The 26,883-nt window shown below is 42.6% G+C and overlaps 1 protein-coding gene across 2 annotated transcripts in view; it reads left to right on the top strand.

Moving 5' to 3' along the window:
* GRIA1 (glutamate ionotropic receptor AMPA type subunit 1) overlaps window positions 1-26,883 on the top strand; it is a 344,465-nt gene that overhangs the window by 138,292 nt on the left and 179,290 nt on the right. For both annotated transcript variants that reach the window (XM_037798914.1, XM_037798912.1), the window contains exon 3: window positions 24,573-24,812. In XM_037798914.1, the coding sequence (XP_037654842.1) occupies window positions 24,573-24,812 (240 nt within the window). The remainder of the gene's footprint in view (window positions 1-24,572; window positions 24,813-26,883) is intronic.

Genomic DNA, 26,883 nt, shown 5'->3' with positions numbered 1-26,883 from the left:
ACAAAGGTGCTCCCATTTCAGAGGATCATTTTGTGATTAAGGGCGACCTTGGGTATTGTCATCTGAACAAATAGGATGTGGAATGTGGGCTTCAACAGCCCCCACCCCAGGGCTATGCCCTCTTATGGGGTTCTAATACCCCACCCGCACTGCCCTCAGACAGGCTGGCTTCTCACTGGTCCGCTCCCAAAGCATTTACATCAGAATGGTGGGGGAGCTTATCACCTTTAGACTTATTTACCTTATCTTTTTGTGGAAGACAAGATTTGGCAGTACCAGGAATCAAAACATTTCTCAGGTCAAGTCATGCCAACCAGGGCAAAATTATCTCTGATTCATTGGACATTTTAAATATTATCTGAAAGCTCAATATGGGGAGAAAAACATGACAGGACTCTGTGGAGAAATCTCTGGGACTCAGGCTGATAAGGACTTTGCCTTTTTTTATCCCTGCCAGGTTAGATAGCTACATGGGAAACAGCAAGACTGGCTTCTATGTTTGGGGAATGTTTGTCTTAGTGCCTTCTGGGTACAAATCCCAATATGAAGAAGGTGTTCCAGAGCCCTAAGTTTGGAGACTCCAGTTTAGATCCTGTGTCAAGTGGAAGGAGGAAGGTTTGCATTTAACACATTTGGGACTCAGTACCTTCTCCTTTGCAGGTCTCATGATCCCTTCATGTGGCAGAGAAACACTAAGTCAGTTCAGAGGAGTTGCCTCAATGCCTGGCCATTTTTTCCAAGTCCTTCACCCTTGGTAGGCTTCTGGATAGATGTCCCTAACACATCTCTATTCCTTGAGCAATACTGATGCTGGTGCATAGCCAGCCTTGTGCTGTCTTTTTTCCTGCCCTGCTCTCTTTTCTTCAGTTACATGGGCTATCATCTCTTCCACTCCATGGAGAGAGATTGCACCTGCTGCTTTGAGAGGAGCCCAGGGCTGCTAGTAGTTAGGAGTCCTGGTTTCTACTTCCAGTTCTGGCAATAAGTCACATGACTTCGGGCAAGTGTCTTTCCCTCTCTGGGTCCCAGCAGCTGCAACTGCACAGTGTCACTTTAGGACTGGCTGATCTCTAAGGAGTCTTTCAGCCCCAGCATTCTAAAACTAGTGGGACCTAGATTCTGGGTTAGATTGAGTTCAGCATCACCAGCATTTAGCAAATGACTTCCTCTTTGGTGGCAAGCACCATGCAGGTTGCTGCAGGGGATATGATTATATCAGAGCTCTCTGATACCATAGCCCTCACAGGCTAACAGAGGTTGGGGTGAGAAAGCAGGTTTTCAGATATCTCCTGTGCATGGCAGAGTATACTGTGAGCAAAGTACAAATGGTTACAGGGTCCAAAAGAAGCAGAAACTGCATCTATTTATGAAAAGTCAGCCTAAGACTTCATGGCATTTCAGAGGAGCCTTGGAAAAGAGAATTTCACAGGACACAGCCTAGTTTCTATAGCGATGTTTACTAAGAAAGTATTATGGGCCAGTCACTGTACTAAGCATTTTGCACGTGACTCATTTATCCACCCCTATCCTTTGAGATTGAGACTAATTATTCCCATTCTCATATGGGGAAACTGAGGCACAGACTAGTTAGGTTCACACCACACACAAGTGGCAAGTACCAGGATGCAAACCCCAGCCATCTGATACCCACACCAGTCCCTTAGTCTGGGTATTCCACTGGCTTTCATGTGATGGAAGGTCACTAAATCTGTAGCAAAGACCTGACTTGGTACAGATGAGCTTGGTGACCCTGGGTGAGTCTTTTCACCTCTCTGCCCAGCCAGATTCTTATCTGTATAATACCAATGTTAAGTACTTGCCTCATTGGGTGGTTATGATGCAAAACACATTTTAAATGATGAAAAGTCCCATACAATTTTTTTTAATATTCATTTTATTGAGATATATTCATATACCACGCAGTCACACAAAACAAATCATACATTCGATTGTTCACAGTACCATTACATAGTTGTACATTCATCACCCAAATCAATCCCTGACACGCTCATTACTACACACACAAAAATAACCAGAATAATAATTAAAGTGAAAAAGAGCAACTAAAGTAAAAAAGAACACTGGGCGCCCTTGTCTGTCTGTTTTTTGTTTGTTTCCTTCCCCCACCTTTCCACTCATTCATCCACAAACTAGACAAAGGGGAGTGTGATCCCCATGGCCCCCCCAATCCCACTGTCCCCCCTCATAAGCCACATTTTTATACAATTGTCTTCAAGATTCATGGGTTCTGGGTTGTAATTTGATAGTTTCAGGTATCCACCACCAGCTACCCCAATTCTTTAGAACCTAAAAAGGGTTGTCTATATTGTACGTAAGAGTGCCCACCAGAGTGACCTCTCGGCTCCTTTTGGAATCTCTCTGCCACTGAAGCTTATTTCATTTCCTTTCACATCCCCCTTTTGGTCAATAAGATGTTCTCCATCCCACAATGCCAGGTCTACATTCCTCCCCAGGAGTCATATTCCATGTTGCCAGGGAGATTCACTGCCCTGGGTGTCTGATCCCACGTAGGGGGGAGGGCAGTGATTTCACCTTTCAAGTTGGCTTAGCTAGAGAGAGAGGGCCACATCTGAGCAACAAAGAGGCATTCGGGAGGAGGCTGTGAGGCACAATTATAGGGAGGCCTAGCCTCTCCTTTGCAGCAACAGTCTTCCCAAGGGCAAGTCCTATGGTAGAGGGCTCAACCCATCAAACCACCAGTCCCCTATGTCTGTGGGCATGTTAGCAACCATCAAGGTAGGGCAGGCCAATATCCCTGCATTCTCCACCAGCTCCTCAAGGCGCTCTGCATGTTTTTTTCCTTGTTTTTTTTTTTAAACTTTTTTTTTTCTAAATCAACTGTATGAAAAATAAAAAAATTTAAAAAAAATTAAAAAAAAAACATACAATAAAAGAACATTTCAAAGAGACCATAACAAGGGAGTAAGAAAAAGACAACTAACCTAACTACTTTACTTCCAACATGTTCCTACTCTACCCCAAGAAAGTAACCTAAGATAGCAACATTTCTGTGAACTTGTTGCTACTATACCCATCAGAAATTAACAGATCATAGTCATTCCTCGGCATTCCCAGAATGTTAAATTTACCCATGATAGCTTATCTGTTCTTCTTGGATTATTGTTCCCCCTTCCTTAACTGCTATCGCTAGTTCCCCTACATTCTACATTATAAACCATTTGTTTTACATTTTTCAAAGTTCACATTAATGGTAGCATATAATATTTCTCTTTTTGTGCCTGGCTTATTTCGCTCAGCATTATGTCTTCGAGGTTCATCCATGTTGTCATATGTTTCACGACATCATTCCTTACTGCCATGTAGTATTCCATCGTGTGTATATACCACATTTTATTTATCCACTCATCTGTTGAAGGACATTTGGGTTGTTTCCATCTCTTGGCAATTGTGAATAATGCTGCTATGAACATTGGCGTGCAGATATCTGTTCGTGTCACTGCTTTCCGATCTTCTGGGTACATACCGAGAAGTGCAATCGCTGGATCGAAGGGTATCTCTATACCTAGTTTTCTAAGGAACTGCCAGACTGACTTCCACAGTGGCTGAACCATTATACAGTCCCAGCAACAATGAATAAGAGTTCCAATTTCTCCACATCCCCTCCAGCATTTGTAGTTTCCTGTTTGCTTAATGGCAGCCATTCTAATCGGTGTGAGATGGTATCTCATTGTGGTCTTAATTTGCATCTCTCTAATAGCTAGTGAAGCTGAACACTTTTTCATGTGTTTCTTGGCCATTTGTATTTCCGCTTCAGAGAACTGTCTTTTCATATCTTTTGCCCATTTTATAATTGGCATGTCTGTACTGTCGTCATTGAGTTGTAGGATTTCTTTATATATGCAAGATATACGTCTTCTGTCAGATACATGGTTTCCAAAAATTTTTTCCCATTGAGTTGGCTGCCTCTTTACCTTTTTGAGAAATTCCTTTGAGGTACAGAAACTTCTAAGCTTGAGGAGTTCCCATTTATCTATTTTTTCTTTTGTTGCTTGTGCTTTGGGTGTAAAGTCTAAGAAGTGGCCGCCTAATACAAGGTCTTGAAGATGTTTTCCTACATCATCTTCTAGGAGTTTTATGGTGCTTTCTTTTATATTGAGATCTTTGGTCCATTTTGAGTTAACTTTTGTGTAGGGTATGAGGTAGGGGTCCTCTTTCATTCTTTTGGATATGGATATCCAACTCTCCCAGCCTCATTTGTTGAAAAGACCATTATGACCCAGTTCAGTGACTTTGGGGGCCTTATCAAAGATCAGTGAGCCATAGATCTGGGGATCTATCTCCGAATTCTCAATTCAATTCCATTGATCTATATGTCTATCTTTGTGCCAGTACCATGCTGTTTTGACAACTGTGGCTTTATAATAAGCTTCAAAGTCAGGGAGTGTAAGTCCTCCCACTTCGTTTTTCTTTTTTAGAGTGTCTTTAGCAATTCGAGGCATCTTCCCTTTCCAAATAAATTTGATAACTAGCTTTTCCAAGTCTGCAAAGTAGGTTATTGGAATTTTGATTGGGATTGCATTGAATCTGTAGATGAGTTTGGGTAGAATTGACATCTTAATGACATTTAGCCTTGCTATCCATGCACATGGAATATTTTTCCATCTTTTAAGGTCCCCTTCTATTTCTTTTAATAGAGTTATGTAGTTTTCTTTGTATAGGTCTTTTACATCTTTGGTTAAGTTTATTCCTAGGTACTTGATTTTTTTAGTTGCTATTGAAAATGGTATCTTTTTCTTGAGTGTCTCTTCGGTTTGTTCATTTCTAGCAAATAGAAACATTACTGACTTATGTGCATTAATCTTGTATCCCGCTACTTTGCTAAATTTGTTTATTAGCTCTAGTAGCTGTATCATCGATTTCTCGGGGTTTTCCAGATATAAGATCATATCATCTGCAAACAATGACAGTTTTACTTCTTCCTTTCCAATTTGGATGCCTTTTATTTCTTTGTCTTGATGGATTGCCCTGGGTAGCACTTCCAGCACAATGTTGAAATACAGCGGTGATAGTGGGCATCCTTGTCTTGTTCCTGATCTTAGAGGGAAGGCTTTCAGTCTCTCATCATTGAGTACTATGCTGGCTGTGGGTTTTTCATATATGCTCTTTATAACATTGAGGAAGTTTCCTTCAATTCCTACCTTTTGAAGTGTTTTTATCAAAAAGGGATATTGGATTTTGTCAAATGCTTTTTCAGCATCTATTGAGATGATCATTTGATTTTTCCCTTTTGATTTGTTAATGTGTTGTAATACATTGATTGATTTTCACAATTTTAAATAACAGAGGAAAGCAGAAGGAGCTCCATGAGCAAATGTCAGGAGGGGGTAAAGCACAGGGCATATTTAGGGCAGATTGTCCAGGGTGATGCAGTGTGGAAGTGCCACCTGTGAATAAGGGTCTCTTCCCCACAATTTTGTCATTCCCCTCATCTCTACCAGCTATGCTGGGCCTTGACTCTTGGTGTGGAGAATAACAAATCCAGCATCTTTCTTTTGTTTTCTACTGTGGAAGCTTGCCCCAGGATGCCAGAGCAATGCCACAGCAATTCTCCTCAGTACTGGAGCTCATCATTAGCATTTGAAAGAAAGGATTAAATCCTTAACCCCCAGAACTAATATCGACTTTGGCACATTTCACTGCAGCTGAATTAGCTCATGCGGGAGTGATGCTAAGGGACAGAGAGTGGAATGGAAACTTGTCTGCATAAAGAAATAAACACATCTCAGCAATGTCTGTCTAGGAAGATGTGTAACCATTGTCTTATTAATACCAGGCAAAGTAGACCTTCAACCAGTGGCCACATGTCACCAACATTGGTGGGGAAGCTGAAGGGGCACAAAATGTTTAAACTGAAGAAAAGGAAAGCAACACAGGAGATATTGGGAGATGTACCAGGCTGGGGTCAGAAGACCTCAGCTTGAGCTCCAGCATTGCTGATTTTTAGCTGATTGAGCTTGGAAATGTCATTTCACCAGTTTTCTGTAAAATGGCATAATGGTAAAGATACTCTTTAAGGCACCTTCCATTCTGATTGCCTAAAAACAGATGAGTTATTTTTAAGCAGCAACTTAACTATAGCTATTCTTAGGCTCCCAACCAGAAGCAACATGTGATTCTGCATTTCCTCCTAATTGCAGCAGCATATTTTCCAGCTGCAGGCATGCTCCTCTTTCTCTCTTAGTGACCACATGATGTCATTTACAAAACCCTAACAACATAGTCACAACGGCAACTGCAGCCAACAGACACAACAATACCAGTCATTTATTGAGCTGGGCTTTGTACTAAGAACTCATTTTTAAATGCATTTATTTCTCTGAGCAGCCCCACAAGGTGGGTAATATTATTTCTGTCATAAGGATGAGGAAACAGAAGTTTCAGAGATATTAATTAACTTGCCCAAGGGGCAGAGTGGGGATTCGAATCCCATTTGTCAACGTCAAAGCCTGTCCTCGTACCTGCTCGGTGTCTAGCTGGGAGGGAATGCAGGCCCGGGAACGTGCTCCAGGCAGTCCCTTCAGCTGCAGTCTCAGAAGTCTCCCTCAACAAAAATGATCTTGAAAGATTTTTACATGAGGGTCAGAGGCTTTCTTTCCCAGTCAGAAGGAAGTCACTAGCTCCAGATTTAGAGAACACGATAAATAGTCATTTCCCTAAAGTGAACTCTGACTAGAGGTGAAACTCCACTGGAGGACCCCAGTGGTGGGAAGGATGCCGAAAAGGGGGGCTCATGTGCCCCAGGGGCAATATCCCCAGTTATCCAAGAACTATCCCGCCCAGGATTCTCTAATTCCTGTCTGACATAGCCCAATAACCCTGACCCAGGGAAGGGTGCAAAGAAAAGTACCCGAGAGAAGTGTCACAGCCAGTAGGTGAGACAGAATGGAGAAATCATGCAAGGACCAGCCTCACTTTGAAAGAATCTGTTCCCAAAGCACTAGTAAGTGTTGGATGCACAGAAAGATTCCTAAGACAGAGCCCATGTCCTAAAGGAAGGGCTCACTGTATAAGACCAGAGGCTAACCCAGGCACAGCTAGCTTTTATGCAAGATGTTAAGTGCCATAATCAAAGTCTAAACAACTTGCTGTCAGTGGAGAGTGGAGGGAGGATCAGAAGCAACTGACTCTAAAACGAGGCAGAAAGTGCTAAATGCACTAATAGAAGCACAAGCTAAGAGCTCTGGGAGCCCAGAGAGGGATGGATTAATTCTGCCAGGGGCTCTTGTAGAGTGATGACACTGGAGTGGACCTTGAAAGACTGGAGGGAGTGGAGGAGGGCAGTGATCAAATTATCCTCATCATAGGAGGAGTTGGTGCAAAGAGGGAAAACCGATGTGCCTGTGTTTGTTCTTCTGAAGGCAGAATGACCACAAGCATGGGGTTGAGGTCTTGAATCCCATGTCTGTGTGACCTTGAACAAGTCACATGACCTCCCCTGACCCTCAGTTTCTTCATCTGTAAATGAAGATACTACTACCTCTTCATTGAATCGTTGCTGGGCATTAATTAATTAATGTCTAGTGATGCAAGTGTTTAGTAAATGTTCAGTAAATAACTTTTATTATCTGTATTTTTATGACTATAGTGAACATTGCACCTCTATATGACATTTGAGGCTAACCACACATGGCTGGATATTAGACTATAAAAATTAAATGCACCTCCATATTCCTTTGCATCTGCCTTCTTCTTGGATCTTTGCATAGCCAGGACCTTAGCCTACTCTTGGATGATAATTCTGCTCTTTTTGTTGTTTTTATGTTTTTGTTTTGTCTTGTCTTTTTTGGTACCATAGCAAAAACTCCAGTTTTTGTTTTCATGCAGTAAAATATTTGAGGGTGCCCTCTGTGTGATATTTTCAGATCCAGTAGTAAATGCACAAGAGCCATTACCCTGGCCAGCTTTTCTGTCAGAATCCTGTCCTGTCCACAGTCTGACTTGGCATGATTTCTTATCCATCACTGTGCAGCTGGGAGTCATCTCAGAATGTTGGAACTGCAGGGAACTACAGCCAAGCCTTTTGTTTTACCAATGAGGTCTCAGGCTCAGAGACATGAAGGGGCTTGTCAAGTTCATAAAGAAAGACAGGCAGTGGTGGACCTGTGGGCTAGACCCCAAGCATGCTGACTCACAGACCCGTGTACCCTAGACTGCTCTACCTGTCCTGTCTGCCTTTGTTCTTCACACTTTTTCTGGGATGAAGTCAAAGATGTATTTCCTTCCCTCCATCTCCCCTTCTCTCCATATCCCTCCCTGCTCTGGGCAATACTGCAAGCACACAGCCCTACTAAAGGTCCGTGTTTTATGTATAGTTCCTGCTTTCACAAGGCCTCCTAGGGGTGGTTCTCAGAATACTGTGTACTGAGTTGGTGCCTTCACAGCTTGGAGCCCAGCTGACAGCTTGTGAGGTGGGAGGATTGAAAACATTCTGAACTGGCTCGACATTGAAGGTGAGAAGGCAGCAGGTCAAAGACATCTGTGATGACCAATATTGTAAAGAGTCCATACAAATGAGGAGACCTTAAGGTTCTCCTTCCCCTGCTGCCCTGAGACCAAGATATGAATACTTTTGATCTCATGTGACAATTGCAATTGATGGGTGGCAGCTAGGTTGAGAACGATTCTGAAGCTACATCAGGGCTTCATGGGAAAAAATGCCAGGATAAAGTGACAGTGTCTGGCATGGACATTGGGGAGACCAAGTAGCAGTGTTATTAATGTATGTGTATGTGTGTGCCACGTAGCAAGCATTTCTGCCTTGGTTTTTGAAAAGGTGCTTGTTCTTCAAGATCTTCATCTTGGAGGTTTGAGGATCATTTGATCATTTCTTTTCTCCCTCATGAGAAGGAATTGTCCTTTCTTCTGAATGTGAAGAACATGCTATACTTCTACTATAGGATTTATTTCACTTTCTCTTATGCAAATGTTTTTAGTGGACTGTTGGCATGCCTCCCTCATCACATTACAATGGCTTTCTCAAAGGCAACAATCGTGGTTTTGGTTTTCCCTGTAATATATCAGTGATATGTTGAATGAATAAATTAATAATTCAGTGTATGTTATGGTGTTAGATATGTTGAGAGGTAATTTAGCAGAGTGGTAAGAGCTCAACCTGTTCTGAGATCTTCACCTACTTGTGCCTCAGTCCCTCTTCTATAAAAAGGTGGTAATAATAGTGTGTATCTTCTAGGATTGGCACAGTGATTAAAACAAGTAATGAATGTCAAGTGTGTAGCCTAGTTCTTAGCATGAAAAGACTCAATATATGTTATCAGCTATTAGTAATATTAGAAATAGTAATTATCATCATCATCATCGTCTGCTGCCACTGTTATTAATAGGTGTTCTAGTTTGCTAATGCTGCAGAATGCAAAACACCAGAGACGGATTGGCTTTTATAAAAAAGGGGGTTTATTTGGTTACACAGTTACAGTCTTAAGGCCATAAAGTGTCCAAGGTAACACATCAGTAATTGGGTACCTTCACTGGAGGATGGCCAATGGCATCTGGAAAACCTCTGTTAGCTGGGAAGGCACGTGGCTGGCATCTGCTCCAAAGTTCTGGTTTCAAAATGGCTTTCTCCCAGGACGTTCCTCTCTAGCAAGCTTGCTCCTCTTCAAAATGTCACTCACAGCTGCACTGAGTTCCTTCTCTTTGAGTCAGCTCATTTATATGGCTCCACTGATCAAGTCCCACCCTGAATGGGTGGGGCCATGCCTCCATGGGAATATCTCATCAGAGTCATCACCCACAGCTGGCTGGGGCACATTCCAAGCAAATCTAATCAGCACCAAAACGTCTGCCCCACAAGACTGCTTAAAGATAATGGCATTTGGGGGACACAATACATTCAAACTGGCACAATAGGTAAGTAGGTAAATAGAATCCCCAAATCCTCAGTCAGCCCCTATTTCCTTCCTTAGATATGCAAGGGAGATACACAAAGGAGTATATTCATGGGGGTGGGGGAAAGCATTGTTTATTACTTCTTCTGCAAACTAGATTGGGAGAGCATTGTTTATTACTTTTTCTGAAAACTTGAGGGCCCTTTAAGGCTTCTTTCCCCAACCTAATCTTGGCTCTCTGGATCTCAGAAAAGGCCAACCCAAGGCAATGGGGGAAAGAAAGAAGAAGCTTTGCCCAAGGCCTGGTGCAGGGCAGGTCCAAGTTGCAGCTCTTCGGAGTGGAGGCACCTCTGGCCCTTCCTCAAAGCAGCCTTAGTGCCCCAGAGAAACAAATCCTGCAGGGATTTCACAGCTTGAGCACCATGGCCATAATTGGCCTTGCCTCCTTCCAACCCTATCTATGAGGAGGCACTGTGGAGATCATTCTGGAACCAACATATGGCCCCAGGTGAGAGGGCAGGTGGTGGCATGGCAGCGGTGGTAGTTGTCAGGTATGGGGGTGGAGGTTAGGGAGAGGTTAATAATATAATGCTCTAAGCGTGTGTAAGGGACATCAGAACATGAGCCTATGTAGGACATCAGAACATGAAGTATAGAAATATATGTTGTTAATAGTAACAATATTTGGTTCTGAAAATGATCAGGCATGGATAGTGCATGCCTATCCTCTTACAGATAAGGAAACAAAAGCTCTCCATTAAAGGAGAAAAAATAGTCCACTCACTCATTTATTATTTTACTTGGCACTATTTACACTTCTCAGTGCCCAGGACTGTGCTATATGCTGGATAGGCATGCTAAGGAAGAGAGAAAGTGGCCCTGACCGCACAAACCTACAGCCTAAAATAGGAAACAGGTAATCAATATGCTAACAATTAGATGTAGTGCATTCCCTAAAAGCCAACTTCCATTCAACCAACTCTCTGGATTAACTGTGTTCTCCATTTCCTCCAAAAAAACATTGCAACTAACACCCACTGTGAACCGAAAGCTTCTGTCCAGTAGCCTCCTCTCTAATCGACCCATCCATTTCTGCTCTCATCATCTTTGTAGGAGGTATACTAAGAATCAATCCTTTTTGTTTTCAAAACTCTTTATACCTCTGTGTCTATTGCATTTGGGCAATGCAACCAAAACTTATATAAGTTGGTGAAATATGAGCCCTAAAAAAAGTTGTTCTATTTCTTAGAAAAATAAGGTTAATACTTTGAAAGGCTTAAAGATGAGTCAGTAGGAATATTGTAATATTAGGTGAGACACTATAAAAGTTTGGGGTGGGTGACCAAAAATCTAGAAAATTCTGTACTCCCATTTATTTTGTAAGCGTTTTTAAGTTCCCAGTAAATCCAAAGATTGATAAATACTTGTGCACTTAGATGTTTTAAGCTAAAAGGGATATTTATTATGAATCATTTTTGCAACTCTATTTTAACCATCTTTTTCAAAGATCTAATTGCTGGTCCCTGATGCATCAGGTATGAGGGCTTCTGCTGTAATTATGACTTGAGTAACATACTGTGAAGGAGACAAACCAGGTGCTGTGACAGAGAACAGTGGGTATGATCTACTTAGAGTGATCCTTGAAGTATGGGAATGTCTTAGCCAACCAAGCAAAGGGGACCAGGAGGGAATAGCATGTGGGAGGACTTACTAGATGGAGAAGCTGAAGCAGTGGAAATGTTGAGGTTGTTCATGTAGTCAGGGCTCAGACACTACAGCCCTCAGAGGTCGTGCAAAGGAGTTTAGACTATATTCAAAGCATAGTGGGAAACCTCTGAGGGGCTTCTGAGGATGGTGTTATGACAAGATCTGATTTCCATTTTCAAAAGGCCATTTCAGCTGACATGTCAAGATTCAAAGAGGGAGGGAAAAGGAAAAGTAGGCAAAGTGAGGGAGAAACAAGTAAGTGTAAGTGACAGGGACCTAGACCAGGGTGGTACTGGGGATGGAAAGAGGGAGAAGTAGATAAATTTGTGACATCATTACAAGAAGTTTTAACCGTGTTTTCTCTACTGAGTCAGCCTGCATGACCAAATTTACAGCTAATTTTTGAAAGGAATTTGTGATCTGAGGGGAAAACAAACTTCCAGAAGTCAGGCAACTTGGTTTTCTTTTTCTGCCTTCATATTTTTGGCTATGCTGCTCAAAGCAAGCCACGGAAACCTGGGCGCTCATCTGGGGAAAGAAAAGAAAATGTCTGATCTAGCCCACCTCTGATTTGGGTTGTACTGTTCAAATAAGATGATGGCTTACATGATACTTCACTTTATAGTGAATTTAGGACTTTGATACTCATATTCCTTCATTCGAACCTCATGGTAGGTAAGGTAGGTATATTTCACAGATTAGCAAATCAAAAGTTATTCAAGCAGCAGTTACTGAACATCTGCAATGTGTCAAGTCCAGGGTAGGGCTCTGAGACTTAACAAACAAATAATATATGGTCCTGAAAGAAAACTAGGCCTGGTCCTACCATAGAGGAGCTCAAAAGCTAATGGAAAAGACCGACATTTGAAAATGCTAAATGATAGAATACCATGATAAGTACTGAGACTGAGGTTTAGAGAAAAGTGTGTTAGAAATTCCAAGGAGGAAGTGATTAATATTTTCTGGAAGGGTTAGAAGTCTTTCCCCAAGAGGCAGCATCTGACTGGAGTCCTGCGGCTGTGTAGGAATTTGCCAGGTGTGGAGGAGTGCTTCTGAGGAGTGTGTGCAGAGGCATAGAATCCTGGAGGGCAACAGTTTGCTGCCTGCAACAAGGTGGTTGGAGTTTTAGGAAACGAGGCTGCAGAGGTGAATTGAGGCCAGTGAGGTTCTACCACATAGAGCTCTGTGGGTGCATTATACAAGAGCTAATACTTATCTTCACTTTCTTGCTTTCCTGCATTCTCTCAGCAGCTCCACATTGTATATGTGCCTGGGCTTTCTATACCCTCCTTCCTTGCTTACTAGTTTCCAGAATTAGTTTGAATCTCAGCCTGTTTTCCCCACACGCTCTCGGAACTCTTAATTTTAGCTGGGCACACAAAGAGAACACCCTAGGATAGTGAAAAATGCTTTTATTCTCAGAATTTCTCCCAGAATTCAAAGAATCTGTACCATTCTTTAGGAGGAGCTGTTCCTTCCCAATTTCTGAGAAACTTTGAGAAAGTGATTCAAATTTTGAAACAAAAGGAACTGGATACAGGGTGGCAGGCAGGGAGCATTTCTATAGAGAAGGCAGCTGAGCTTTTACTAAAGAGTCTGGATGATGGAAATTGTTCAGGAAACCTGAGTTCCAGTCCCTCAGCTGGGACAGCATGTGCTTTCTGCCTTCGTGCCTCAATTCCTCCAACAGTAAAATGCCAAGTGAGGAATTACAGATGGTTTGAGGTAGAAGAACATTATTGCTAATTGATTCTCACTCCTTTTACAAATAAGGAAACAAACCCCCAAGAGGGAAAGTGATTTGCCTAAGATCATATAAAGAACCAGCAGCTTGCTCACTCATTCATTAATTCCATTCAGCAAATATATATGTTTTACTCCGATGTGCCAGGCACTGTGCTAAATGCTAGGACTACAGTGGCAAATAATATAGACATGATCCCTGCCCTTTTGGGAAAGAGTAAATTACACAAACAAAAATGAAATGGGATAATTAAAGGTAGTAATAAGCTATGATGAAAATAAACAAAGTTCTATAATAGAGAATAAAAAGGGTGGGATGCATATTTTAGAGAAAACCTCTCTGAAGAGAACATTTTAGCTAAGACCTGAAGAATGAGAAGGAGTCAGTCATTTAAAGAGGGTGGTAGAGATTTCTAGGAGAATAGCATGTGCTAATGACCAGGAAAGTTTGGAGTGTCCTGAAAGGTAAAAGACTAGTGTGAAGCCAAGGCAAATGGGGCGTGGCATGGGCGCAGATGTGGGTGGAGGGATAGCTAGAGGATCTAGAGCTTGCAAGCTCAGATTCCAAAGAACCCTTATTGGTAGACTCTTGATTGTTCTTCACACCCCTGTTGGAAAGGGAAGACAAGCACATGTTCATAGCAAGACTCTGTTGGTAGAGCACTCGTTTTAAGTGCAGTGTTCTCAGCATGCCTTGGTGAGACTGTAGATTAAAAGAGTAGAAAGAAAAATGATTCTTCTTTTCTTCTTTATCTGCACCTGAATTTGATTAGAGTTCAGCTCTGGAAATTAGCAAAGGGTGGGGTCAGGAGTGAATTCAGATACCAGATGAGATGGGATTTGGTTTCATGTGGTGTCACTGAGTTCTTGAGATCCAGAACCTCTTGGCTTCTGTAGCCTTATTTCATCCTTCATTTTTGTCATTTACCTCCTCAGTCAATATATCTTAGCAGGAAGACACATCTCGCTGATTTAGGGTACCCTGGGACTGTCATCTGCAGATCTCTGTGAAACTTTGTCTTGATTGACAGGTGCCAATCAAATTCATGGCTGTGCGTTGCACTGTAGACTTGCTGCTTGGCTTAGGAAAACCATTTGCAGGCATGATTTTCATACTTTCAAAGTATGTGACAAAAGATATTTTTTGCTGCCACTCATCCAAGGTGTAGGAATGAAGGTAGCCAAAAGGAAAGTCTGCCTTCATTTCATGAATGATTTACCTGATGGTCCTTGCAGTAATGGTTCATTCATGAACCAGCAGACATTGCTTTGTAAAGGGAATGACTGGGCCAGAGGGAAGGGGAAACTCTGAGCCTGGCCTCTCTAGCAACCCTCTCCCCTTGGGCTAGTGTCCTTGCTGTCATTCCTGATTGATTAATCTGGCTGGTTAGGGTGCTATTTTCCAAGGGTTGCACAGAAGGCAGAGCCAGGTAGATTTAGCCCTCACCTGGGTTTTTTCTCCCTGCTTGCCTCCCACAATGAGGCTGAGGGCCTGATGCCTTCCCATACTGAGCACTCACCCAAGCCATGGACTGCAGCCTTAACCTCAGCCCCTGAACCCAACCAAAGAATGAGCCCTGACCTCAGCTTCAACTCAAAATCCTAACCCTTATCTCAATCAATGTTCCTGACCTGGCATTCCTAAGTCCCCAAACATGGCTGAGCCCTGGTCTTAAAGGGTGTGGTTACAACACTATGAGTCCCCTGGCATGTATTCTCTCAAAGCTAGAGTCTCCTTGCCACCTCATCACAGTAGGCCTGTAGCTGTAGAGCAAAGCTGGCCCAAGCCTAGAAGAGGAAGCCTGGAACTGAGAACCACCCCCACCTACTTGCCATGTGACTGTCCTTGTGTCAACACTTTATCTGGGCTCCTTTTAGCAGGAGGTCCGTGGCCCCACCTGACTCTTACATAGAAGCCAGCAAGTTGCCTTTAGTCAAATTGGGACATCAGTGATCGACTTTTGCCCTCTCAGGATTCCTTTCCCCTGCCCTCTCCACGATGTGAGTAACCAAGTCACTACAAAAAAGCCACAAGACATGGGAAAGGAAGATGTGGGCTACATACCTGTCAGTCTCCATACCACCCAGTCTCATAACCCGTGGTTCCTCATCTGGATGTGGGCTTAAGCATTAATCCTTATTCCTACCTTACTGGGTACTCACTTACTGGGTACTCACTAAGGTGTACCCTTACTGGGTATGCTTACAGAACAGATGTAAGAGATTTGAAAATTGGTTAGTACACTGTGAGCCATTATTACCTCTCCCAAAAGGTCAGCATCTCATCCTCCATGCAATCCAGTAGCAGCACAGCGTAGAGAAGGAATTGGAAAACTAGCCCACAAGTCAAATCCAGCCTGATGCCCTTTTCTGTGAATAAAATTTGATTCAAACACAGCCTTGCTTGTTAGTTTACATGTTGTCTCAGCTGCTTTTGTACTACAATAGCAGGGTTGCGTAGTTGTGACAGAGATAGCATGGACTGCAAAGACAAAAACAGTTACTGTTAGGCCCTTTGCAGACAAAGTTTGCTGATGCCTGGTGTAGAGGATCAGGTGCCTGTTCTGAAGTAGGAATACCTACTGCAGAACCTGCTGAACCTACTACTTAATAGTTAGAATACCTTGGGCAAGTTAATTAGCCTCAGTTTTTCTTCTGTAAAATGGGGATAATTGTACCCTCTTCCCATAGTACTAAATTAGTATTGAATGAGTAATTCGTGACAAGAGCTTAGAATAGCACCTGGCACGTAGGGAGTGTTCATTGTGGGCTGTTGTTATTATCCGTGAGAAGAAAGCTCTCGTTTGTGGTAATGGACTTTCAGGGGAACAGGACGCCATGGTTAAGGGTACAGGCCATGGAGTGAGACAGACCTGGACTCATATCCCAGCTCTGTCACTCACCACCTGAATGACTGTAGAAGGTTAATTAACATCCCTGGAATTCAGTTTCCTCATTTGTGAAATAGGGCAAAGGAAAAACAAAAACAAAAAAAAATCCTCATAGGGCTGTTGTGAGGAGTAAATAATAAAATGCATACGAAGTTCCTAGAACAGTATCTGGGGCATAGTAAACAATCATTGCTATAGCTATAATAATAATAATAATAACATTTTTTCTCAAATAGTTGCTAGCCACCCAGAGCATATAGGTAGTGGGAAGTCTCCAGTGCTTCAACATCATACCAAGTAGGATACTCTACTTATAGCTAGTGGTGATACCCTTAGTCACCAGGTGTTGCTTATTCCAAGTACATATAAATTAAGTGGACTTTGGAGTGGAGTTGGTTAGACAGCTGCCTAGTCAGAGACTTTTTCTAGGCCAGTGAGACTTCAAGACCAGGTGCCTTCAGTGATAACAATCCCTGATTCTGGGACCTTTCTTGGGCTAAGAGGTAAGCCAAAGATGACAGCACACATATATTTCAATCTTTATGTGAAATATCTCTGAAAGATCCTCTTCCCATAATGATATATAAATACATAGTAATGCTAAGCAGTTTGACATTCAGGGTGAAATGCCCTCATTTTGTACTCATTCAGTATCCCAAGACTTGAGTAACGGGGTGTAAACCTTTTTGCCCGGAGACCACTGGCTGGGGAGATCGGATGTTGCGTAGGGAATGCATTAAAATTGGTTGAGTTTCCAGTGCCAGCCCAGATGCATAGTTCTCATTGTCTGTTGACCTAAGATAGTAGGGAGTGACAGAGTTCAGTGGGTTGAAGCACAGTAGGGTATTGCATAGCCCCCAGGCTCACGGATGCTAGGTGGTCAAATTTAGCAGAATGTGAAATGAGTAACATCAAGTATTTATGCTTGTTCCCTGCCCTGCTCAGTACAGGATGCTGTACATTGTACATACCAAGAAAAATGATAGATTTGAAGAGCCACTGCCCTCAAGGGAGTGTATGCCTCAGTAGAGAGATATGAATACAGAAAAAGTTACCTGATAATAGATAAGAGAAATAATTAGTCCATCCAATGTAAGAAATGTGAAATAATTAGTCAATCCAATGTAAGAAATATGTGGGGGCAAGATGAAGTCAATTTTCAAGAATAATACCAATGGAATGATACAGGTGAATGACTTGCATTCATTAATTCTTTTTTTCACTCATTGTGTCAGTTTGCTAAAGCTGCTGGAATGCAATATACCAGAAATGGGTTGGCTTTTACAATGGGGATTTATTAGTTTACAAATTTGCAGTTCTAAGGCCATGAAAATGTGCCAGTTAAGGCATCAATAGGATGACACCTTTTCTGAAGAATGGTACTGGCAAGCTAGGACTCCTGTCTCAGATAGCGAGGCACATGGCAACATCTGCTGGTCCTTCTCTCTCAGGGTTCATTGCTCTAGCTCCCAGTTGCTCCATCTCCCAGCTTCTCTGGGTGCTTCCCTGAATCTCATCTCTCAGCTTCTCTGGGGCTTCTCTGAGCTCTCTGGGCTTTTCCTATGTGTCCTTTTTCCTCTTACAAAAGACTCCTGTAAGGGGATTAAGACTCACCTTCAAACGGATGGGTCACATCTCAGTTGAAATAACCTAATCCAAAGGTCCCACCCACAACAGGTCTGCACCCAAAGGAATGGCCTTTTCTGGGATACATACAGCTTCAAACCAGCACACTCGCATACCAAGAATATTGTGTAACTCTCCATACAATGTGCTCTAAGGATTGTAGAGAGTAGTATAAGCTACATGGTGGTGGAGGCATCCTCTGTTTTAGTCATCACTCTGTTCCAAGAGCAGAACACAGTGTCTAGCCATAGGCAAGAGGCAAAAATGATGGAATTTGATACAGCTCCTTACTTAAAATTCAATGTTGAGATGTGTATGGCATTTATGCCACACATATAAAATTTGGTAGATGGATGCTATGCCCAGCATCCATCCCTTCTGTGTTCACAGCACCTGCATTTTCCTTTGCTTCTGTCCTGGTAGGAAGGTTAGTTAAGGTGTGCTGCCTGCCTTTGACCAAGGAGTAGCTCGTGCCCTGAGCAACAAATTTCCTTTTCCCTTATGTTAGCCTCCATTGATTTCTGCTCTTACAATAAAAGAACATAGTAAAGCACTAGTATTAGATGAAAATTGGTAACAGATTTCTACGGTCATGTAAAAGAAAGATGGAGACCTTTAACTATGGCTAGGAGCAGAGAGGCATAAGGAAGGGTTTCACGGAGGAGGTGGCATTTGACCTGAACCTTTTAATAAATGAATTTGGAGATGAAGATGGCAGGAAGAGGGAGGGTAGCCTAGAGTAAGAGCATGAATGAAGGCGCAGAGCCTAAAGTGAGCCTAGAAACAGCAGCATCTCCATACTGGAACCCAGTGAACTCCCTAAGAGTCCCCCATCTGTAGTCTCTTACACTTAAATTGGAAGACATTCCTTTGTCCAGTTTCCAAGTTATCCTATGAGTCAGAATAACCTTCCCTCTCTTACACTGACTTGAGCCATAAGATGTTGAGATCAACTACCACTATCCTTCAGAGCCAGAGTGATGTGCTAGTGTGTTGCAGGTATCCAAGCCATGCGTGAAAGACCACAACCTTAGAGAAGTACTAAGCTTGCTCAGAGACATATCTGAGCTGCTTCTCTTCCCTTCAACTCCACCACTTTCCTCATTCCCTACTCTCCATCCACATTGGCATTCCTCCTGCTTCTCAAGTCCATCTGTCTTGCTCCTGCTTCAGAGCCTTTGCAAATGCTGTTCCTTCTGCCTGAAGCTGCTTCTTGGGTCCCTTCTTGGCCGACTCTGTCTCATGGTTGGTTTCTCATCTCAAATGTTAGCTCCTCAGAGAGGGTCTCCCTGGCATGTTATCTAAAAGTAGCCCTGCCAGTCACCCTCATGTCATCACAGTTTATTTTCCTCTTTTCACTTAGTATCAAAAATGATTTTATTTGTTTATCTTCTCTCTGCCCTCTCTAGAGCCTAAGCGCCATGAGATCAGGGACTTGTCTTCTTATTCACTGTTGTCTATCTGTAGCACCAGTTTGCTACCTGACATATACTGTGTTCAGGAAACACTTGTTGATCGGATGGATGAGTAGATAGAGGGTAGAAATAGGAAATTCCTATCTGAAGAATGGCACCTCCAAACTTCCCAATGAGTGTAACAGTTCAGGGTCTGCCTCCCATTAGAAGTACTTCACCAAAGAAAAGTTTGAGAAACACTGACTTAGTGTAAGCTTTCATTGTCCATATGCAAAAAATGAGGGGAAGGGGCTTGTTCCTGGTCCCAGATTTGCTTCTTTGCATTTGCTTCTCCAGAGCCACATAAAGCATCACAAGAGTTCAGCAGCAGAATTTCCAGTGTCAGGGTGTTTGGCCATACTCCCTCCTCCTGCTTTTATCCGTCAGCCCTCAAGTTGAGTCTGAATTCCAAGACCGGTGATCCCAGCTTTGGTCTAATTCTTAGCCTCATATACAGTGTTGCATCTCATTGCTTTTCAGTGCCTGGTAATTAATACCCATATTTAATAATAAGCACACAAGTCTGAATAATGGAGGGTGGCTCCTCTTCCACATAAATTTCTGCTGCCATCTCCCAGTGGGGCTCCAGTGCCTGGGCTAAGAGGGGCCCCGGGAAGCTGAGATGAATTCAAAGCAAAATAAAATGCAGCATTCATGCATTTCACGGTGGGTAACCTCTCCAGCACTCTCAGGGTCCTTGGCAATCTGGCCCCCACCCACCCCCAACTCGGCACAGCACACCTCGCCCCTACTCCACCCGTATGGCTTTCCCAGAGTCTCTATAATGTTCCCTCTCTCTCTCTCCCCTCTGTACCTTTGGATAAACTGGTCTCTCTGCTTAGACATTGGTACAAGGTGCTTAGCATAGTGCCCGGCCTGTAGTAAGCACATGGTAAATACAGGCTGTAATAGTAGTTATGATCGCTTACTCATTAAAATATAAATATCACTTTCCCAGAGAGACCCCCCCCCCAATTTAAATGCCAGACTACAGTGGGTCCCTTTATCTCTTTCTCAAATTATCCTTTATTTGCCTTAATGTAAAACTTACTGGACTTCTGTGGAAGATCTGTGAAGGCAGAGAAAGTGGGTGTCTTTTGTCGTCACTATATCCCAATTTTCTGGCAATATTAATTTCTCGTGTTCAATAAATATTTGTCGAGTTTAACAAATGAATGATAAGGTTTTAACTAGTAAATAACAGGGAAGCCTTGGACATAATCTCAAAATCCTAAACAATTGTAAAGTAGTTTTGAAGGGATAGGAACAATTTACACCTATTACGGTAATTCTTTGCATGTCATTTAAGTAATAGATCTAGGATGCAAGAGAGTATTGCTTTTTTTTGTGGGGGGGGCACTCTCATTGCCCTCTGGATTATAGAAATAAAGCTCATTTGATGCCACAAGGCTGGAATCAAATCAAGAATGTCATTCCCACCAATTAAAATAGAATTATTTGGGGAGGGGGATGAGTGTCTAAAAGTCCCCCCACCTATACACGCTTTCTATTTCCTTTCCCCCAAATGAAGCCGTCCTGTCACCTCATTATCCACTATTTACAATGAGGCTGCCAGATTTCCAGGGACTAAAGCCAGGAGCAAAGGAGAAATGTGGGTGTTAGAGGCCTTAAATGAAGGATAATAAAAAAGGAATTGCTAATACCGGGAGTTCCCTTCCTGGGAGAGAGCTGTCAGGGCGAGTGCCCGGGGCTGGGAGATTTATTGATACTAAGTGGATGGTGCCTTAACCATGAGTGATTATCAAAGAGGTTTGAGTGAACGGAAGATGCAATTGGACAGCCCTCACCATGTAGTGTGTGAGTTTTCCTGCCCTTGCCAGTTCCTGTCCTCCTCCCTCTCCAAGAGGGACTTCCTGGCCTCATTTTTCACTCACTCTGATGTTGGAAACATTCTGCTACAGAATCACCTGGAGGCAGGGACCTCGGTATCTGACACTCTGGCAGGGATCCCCAAATGAGCTGTGTCTTGCCTCTCTGCCAGGTCTCTGCAGTCACTATTCCTACTATCTGTGATATTCTTTATGCACACACAGCTGCTCCAAATCCCCTCTCCTGGCTAATCCCTGCTTATCTTTCAGTGTCAATGCTGTACCTTCCTCTTGGAAGCCTTCCTTGTGGTCCCCAAAGGCTGGGCTTGGATGATGTCCCTGCCAGAACCCTGAACTCATCCCTGTCACAGCACTTAAACTGAATAGTGATTGCCTAGTTGGCTCTCTGCCTCTCCCACTACCTCCTCCCTTTCCTTCCACCTCCTCACTTTCCTCTTCCACTTCTAAAGTCCTAGCAAGAAACGCCAACCATCAAGGTCCCAGAGGCCCAACTGAATGTGTAAAACCAAGTAGATGACGTGTGGGGATAGATCTGGAACTGGATAATATTTCATTGCAGCGAGGGAAGAAGGGATCCTAAAAATACCATAGAGAACGCATTATAATATTTTAATGGGATTTGTGTGCTCCCCATATACACTTTACCCTGTAAGATGGATTGTGTGTTTTGACAAATCTATATTTAACATGGGGAGAATAATATACAATGTATGCTTCCTGGTGGAGAAATCCATATTTATGGAAATCTTGATTCTGGCAATTACAATAGTCATTTTAAGATGGTGCCTGTTGTCTGTTGCAAAAGGATAGAGTGTCCTCATTAGGGTGAAAAAGAAAGTGCATAGTGTGATTGGTGAAAAAAAATAGCTACTTTAGAAGACAACTCCCCAGAACGGGGGAGCAGGAGATCAGGGTGACCCAACAGTCATCTTGGTTTGGGGCGAGCGCCCCCTCATCTACTACTGCAGGTCATGTGACTCATCATTTATTGAATGCCTACCACATCCCAGGCACTGGCTTTGGGGCACAAATGAGACCCCTGATTTGAGGGAATTTACATGGACTTGAGCAGCCACAGACATATACAAATAAACATAGAAAATTATTTCAGATAATAATGATTACAGTACAAGAAATAAGACAAACTGATGTGACAGTGACTGATGGGTGAGGAGAGAAGAGGCAGTCACTATTTAGGTAAAGTGACCAAGAAAATCCTGTGCAAAGAGATGAGATTTGAGCTGAGATACAGCAGCAGAGAAGGAGTCATCCTTGCAAAGAGGCAAGGAAGGAAGCAGTGAGCTGGTACAGATTGTCGTGGGCCCTGAACTACAGAATGAAGGTCAGTGTGGCTAAAGAAGGGGACAAGAAGAATGTGGGGTAAGTGGAAGAGGTCTGAGGGGCAGGTTACCCAGGCTCTAGGCCATAGTCAGAAATTTGGAAGATTTTCCTGTGTGCAATGGGAAGCCTGAAAAATAACCATCTGACAGGCTTTGCACAAGGAAGGAAAAGGATATGTTTTGTTTGGTTAATTTGATTTTTATTTTTTTAATTAGTAATTTAACCCCGGCTTCTGGTTGGAGAATGAATTTCATTGCTGAAAACCAAATGCCATAAAGCTAGAGGCCGTGAGCACCACCTTCTGATGCCAGGAGGGCTGTGGAGTGAGTTAAGAACAGGCTTTCTATGAAGTTCTGGTTTCAAAGGGTGATCGTCAGTGGACTGGTTGTGAGTGCCCAGTAACCGGAAGAACACACGTAGGTGCTAAGGATCATCTGCCAGGGTATGCTGGATTTGAGTGGGAGTTAAGACAGTTGACTTATGTGGCTTAGTCCAAATCTTTTAGAGGTGATGATCTCTCAAGTCCATTATCTCTAAGGCTGACGGAGAACTGAGACACTATAGGCAATTGGGTACCAGTGATTGATTGAACTATTTAGTGTACCATGGCCCAAAGTATCATCAAAAACATCTTAAGTATTCACCAAAAAAAAAGGCGGTCTGGGTGCAAACCAATTTGATAAATGTTGATCTAAAGTTTAATATGATTTGTTTGTGCAGGCAGTGTGAAATATGAAGCTCCAAGAGTGGGGCACGGTGTGCAGCATTTCCCAAACTTACTTGACCAAAAAAGCCTTTTTTCTATTTTCTTGTGGGACTAATGTTTCATGGAATGTATTTGGGCAATGTCCATGTAGCATAACTTGAGACACCATGTACAAAGGTAATGTGAGGTCATGGAAGCAGGTGGTGTGGTAATGAGAACATAGGATCTAAGAGCATTAATTTTTTCATCTTAAAGAAATAATTGATGATACCTAAGTCACAGGGTAGTAATGAGGATTTAATAGCCTAATATATGTGAAAGGACTTGAAAACACTCTAAAATACTGTTAAGATGATGACGACTCAACTGTCTCACCATCCACGTTAGGACGGTAACTTTCAAGCAGGCATTGGAGATGGCATTGGGGTTGGTCCCCTGGCTGGGGCAGACTATTAACCCTCATTCTGTATCACATGATAAAATGAAGCTTAGTAGCTGACTGACCTGGATTTTAACTCCATGACCTTGGTCTTACTAGCATTGTATTCTAATTAGCAGTGTAACCTACCACAAACCAGGATTAGTAACAGGACTACAATCCTACAAAATGAATTCTGTGGGGATGTTTGCACAGCTAAGTTATTATTATGGATAATATACTGAGGGGCGGGGGGGTGGTGTGGAGAAAGTCGGATAACAGGATGTACAAACAAAATGAACATCAGCTGAGAAATGTACACTGAAAGCTAAAGGCTAGGCTGGAAAATCAACATTTGTTCTTAAACATGTATCAGCAGCAGCAGCCGGGAGGCCTCCTTATTCCTGTAGCATCTTTTTATGCTTCTCCTTGAGGTGGTGAGCTCTGTAATGGAGAGATCACTGGGAGTCAAGATATTATACCCTAGCTGTGCTACCTTGGAAATGTTCATTAAGTTTCTGAACCATGGTCTTCCCCCTTCAGCAGGTGGTACAGTCATCCCTTTCCTACCTTAACAGGGTTGTTGTAGAATAAAATGAGATAACACACGAAAATGCTTTGTAGACATGGCTGATATAACTAATAGTATATTATAATTAATAACCATGACATCTGGCATGGAATAGGCACCTCATAAATATTGGATTAGACAAGTGAATGGCTTTTGGGGAGTGGAATGGATAGATGGGTAGGATGGATGGACCGTTGGATAGATTGGTGGGTTGAAAGGTAGATGGATGTGTTGTTTGGATGGCTAGATGGCCAGATGATAGAAGGATAGATAGTTGATGGGTTCAATTGATAGACTGGTGGATGGATTTGTTTTGAACCATCTGACAGCTCCTTTGGAGCATCTTCTATCCATTAATCCTCTCTTTTCCTCTTCTAGTCTGTTCCCAGTTCTCCAAGGGAGTGTATGCCATCTTTGGGTTTTATGAACGGAGGACTGTCAACATGCTGACCTCCTTCTGTGGGGCCCTCCACGTCTGCTTCATTACACCAAGCTTTCCTGTTGACACATCCAATCAATTTGTTCTTCAGCTGCGCCCTGAGCTGCAGGATGCCCTCATCAACATCATTGACCATTACAAGTGGCAGAAATTTGTCTACATTTATGATGCCGACCGGGGTAAGCCATGGATTGGGGGAGGGGTCCAGCTGAGTGATGGAGAGAAAATCAATAGAAGAAAGGAGAATGATGCCTCCCTGCCTCCCTGAGAATCATGGGGGGATGATTCAGAAATGCTTTATTTCTATGGACTGAGTTCACAGTGGTTAATCTCTAACTCGTAGTATGGAAACACACCTTTTGAAAGATTAATCCTCTTAATGCACCATGGTACTCTACAGATCACCAAGCTTCCAGGCTCTTGAAGATAGACTCAAAGCCCAAGGACCTCAGTTGAATGGCTCGTGACTCAGAGCGTAGCTGTTACGAGCATAGACTCTGGAGTCAGACAGACCTGGATCTGAATCCTCTATCCTCTCCTCTCCAGGTGTGACTCTGGGCAAGGTCTCCAAGCCTCAGTTTTACCATTTGTGTAATGGATATAAAATTCTCTATGACTCCATTTCTTCATTTCTGTATTGGGGATAAAAGTAGTCTCTACCTCATAGAATTGTTGTGAGGACTGAATGAGATAATGACAGGAAAGTGCTTGCACAGTGCCTGGTATTTGGCAAATCTTCAATATATGTTAGTCATCATCATTGTCATTGTCGTCTCCTCCTCCTCCTCCTCCTCTTCATCATCATCATCATCATCATCACCGTGAACAATCCCCACTCCCACCCAGTTCTTTCTAATTCTACGTTTTAAATTTTAGATCATATTTCCCAGTTCTTCCTGTACTTTTATTCTTTTCTGCATCTTTATGTATGCACTTTCCATTGTTTGGAATGTACTGCCCTTCTCAAATCTGCATGGGTAAATCCTCCCCCTTTTTCACAGCCTGCTCAAACACTACTTTATTTCCTGATCCTGTGGATGAGGACTCTCTTCCTTTGTCTAACTGCTGTGATATTTGTCTTGTACTGCCCCACCTTTCCCTTTCATACTAAATTGTTGTCTAAGAACTTAACATTCACTTAAGTGAATGGATCAGGTAAGGCCTAGAAGTACCCTGATGTGGTTGCCAGTAGAGCCTTAGAAGCCTTTTGAGTGGGAAAATAGTTTGTGAAAATGTTTTTAAGGAGAGTTAGGTGAGTGTTATTCATATGGGAAGGAGCAGGTAGAAGGAGAGACCAAGCACCCTGATTACCTAGATTTTCTCCTTCCCTCTTTCTTAGTTTGATGATTTCCCTCTCAGACAGCAGACATTATGGGTGTCACCTGGAGAAGGGCTATTTCAGGATGAAGGAGCTTTGCAACTTAATGAAGCTTAAGGCCTGGACATGACCAAACCAAAAAAATATACATTTGCTTGTAAGGTAGCATCTCAAGGGCTCACAAAGCACCTATACCCTTCAAAGGACTCTGCTTGCCACAGAGCTCTGCCATTTGCTAGCTGTGTGACCTTGAAAAAATGACCGAATTTCTCTGAATCTCAATTTCCATATCTGTAAAACAAGGTAGTAATAGTACCTACCTCACAGGATTAAGTGAATTAAACATAAGTAAGCTACTAGAACAGTTGCAGACCCATAGTAAACCTTCAGTAAATGAAAGGTTCAAACACACCAGACAACTTGTACTGAAAAATAATCAAATCGGAAGCCTTAATAGAATGAGTCTATAGATGATTCTTAAGACCAGGCACCATATTGGTTTCTGTGAGAGGGGTTAACAGTATCACTTGGAAACAGAAATGATAAAGATACAAAATATTAATTAATAATGCAAAAGCAAAATAACCATCTGTGGTAGACAGTATAATGCCCCCTCAAAGATGTTAGCATCCTAATTTTCTGAAACCTGTGAATATGTTATATTACATGGCAATGGGGGAAGTAAAGTTGTAGGTCAAATTAAGGTTGCTAATCAACCAACCTTAAAATTGAGTGATTATCCTGAATTATATAGGTGGGCTCAATATACTCTCAGTGTCCCTTAAATATGCAAAAAGGAGGCAGAGGAATCAGTTTCAGGGTGATGAAAATGTCAGAAATACTTGATCAGCCATTGTTGGCTTTGAAGATGGAGAAAGTGACTGCAGACCAAGGAATGCAGGCATCCTCTGGAAGCTGGAAAAGGCAAGAAA

The sequence above is a fragment of the Choloepus didactylus genome, chromosome 11 (assembly GCF_015220235.1).
Source record: "Choloepus didactylus isolate mChoDid1 chromosome 11, mChoDid1.pri, whole genome shotgun sequence".
Lineage (NCBI taxonomy): Eukaryota > Metazoa > Chordata > Mammalia > Pilosa > Megalonychidae > Choloepus > Choloepus didactylus.
This window is presented reverse-complemented; position numbering and strand designations above follow the sequence as displayed.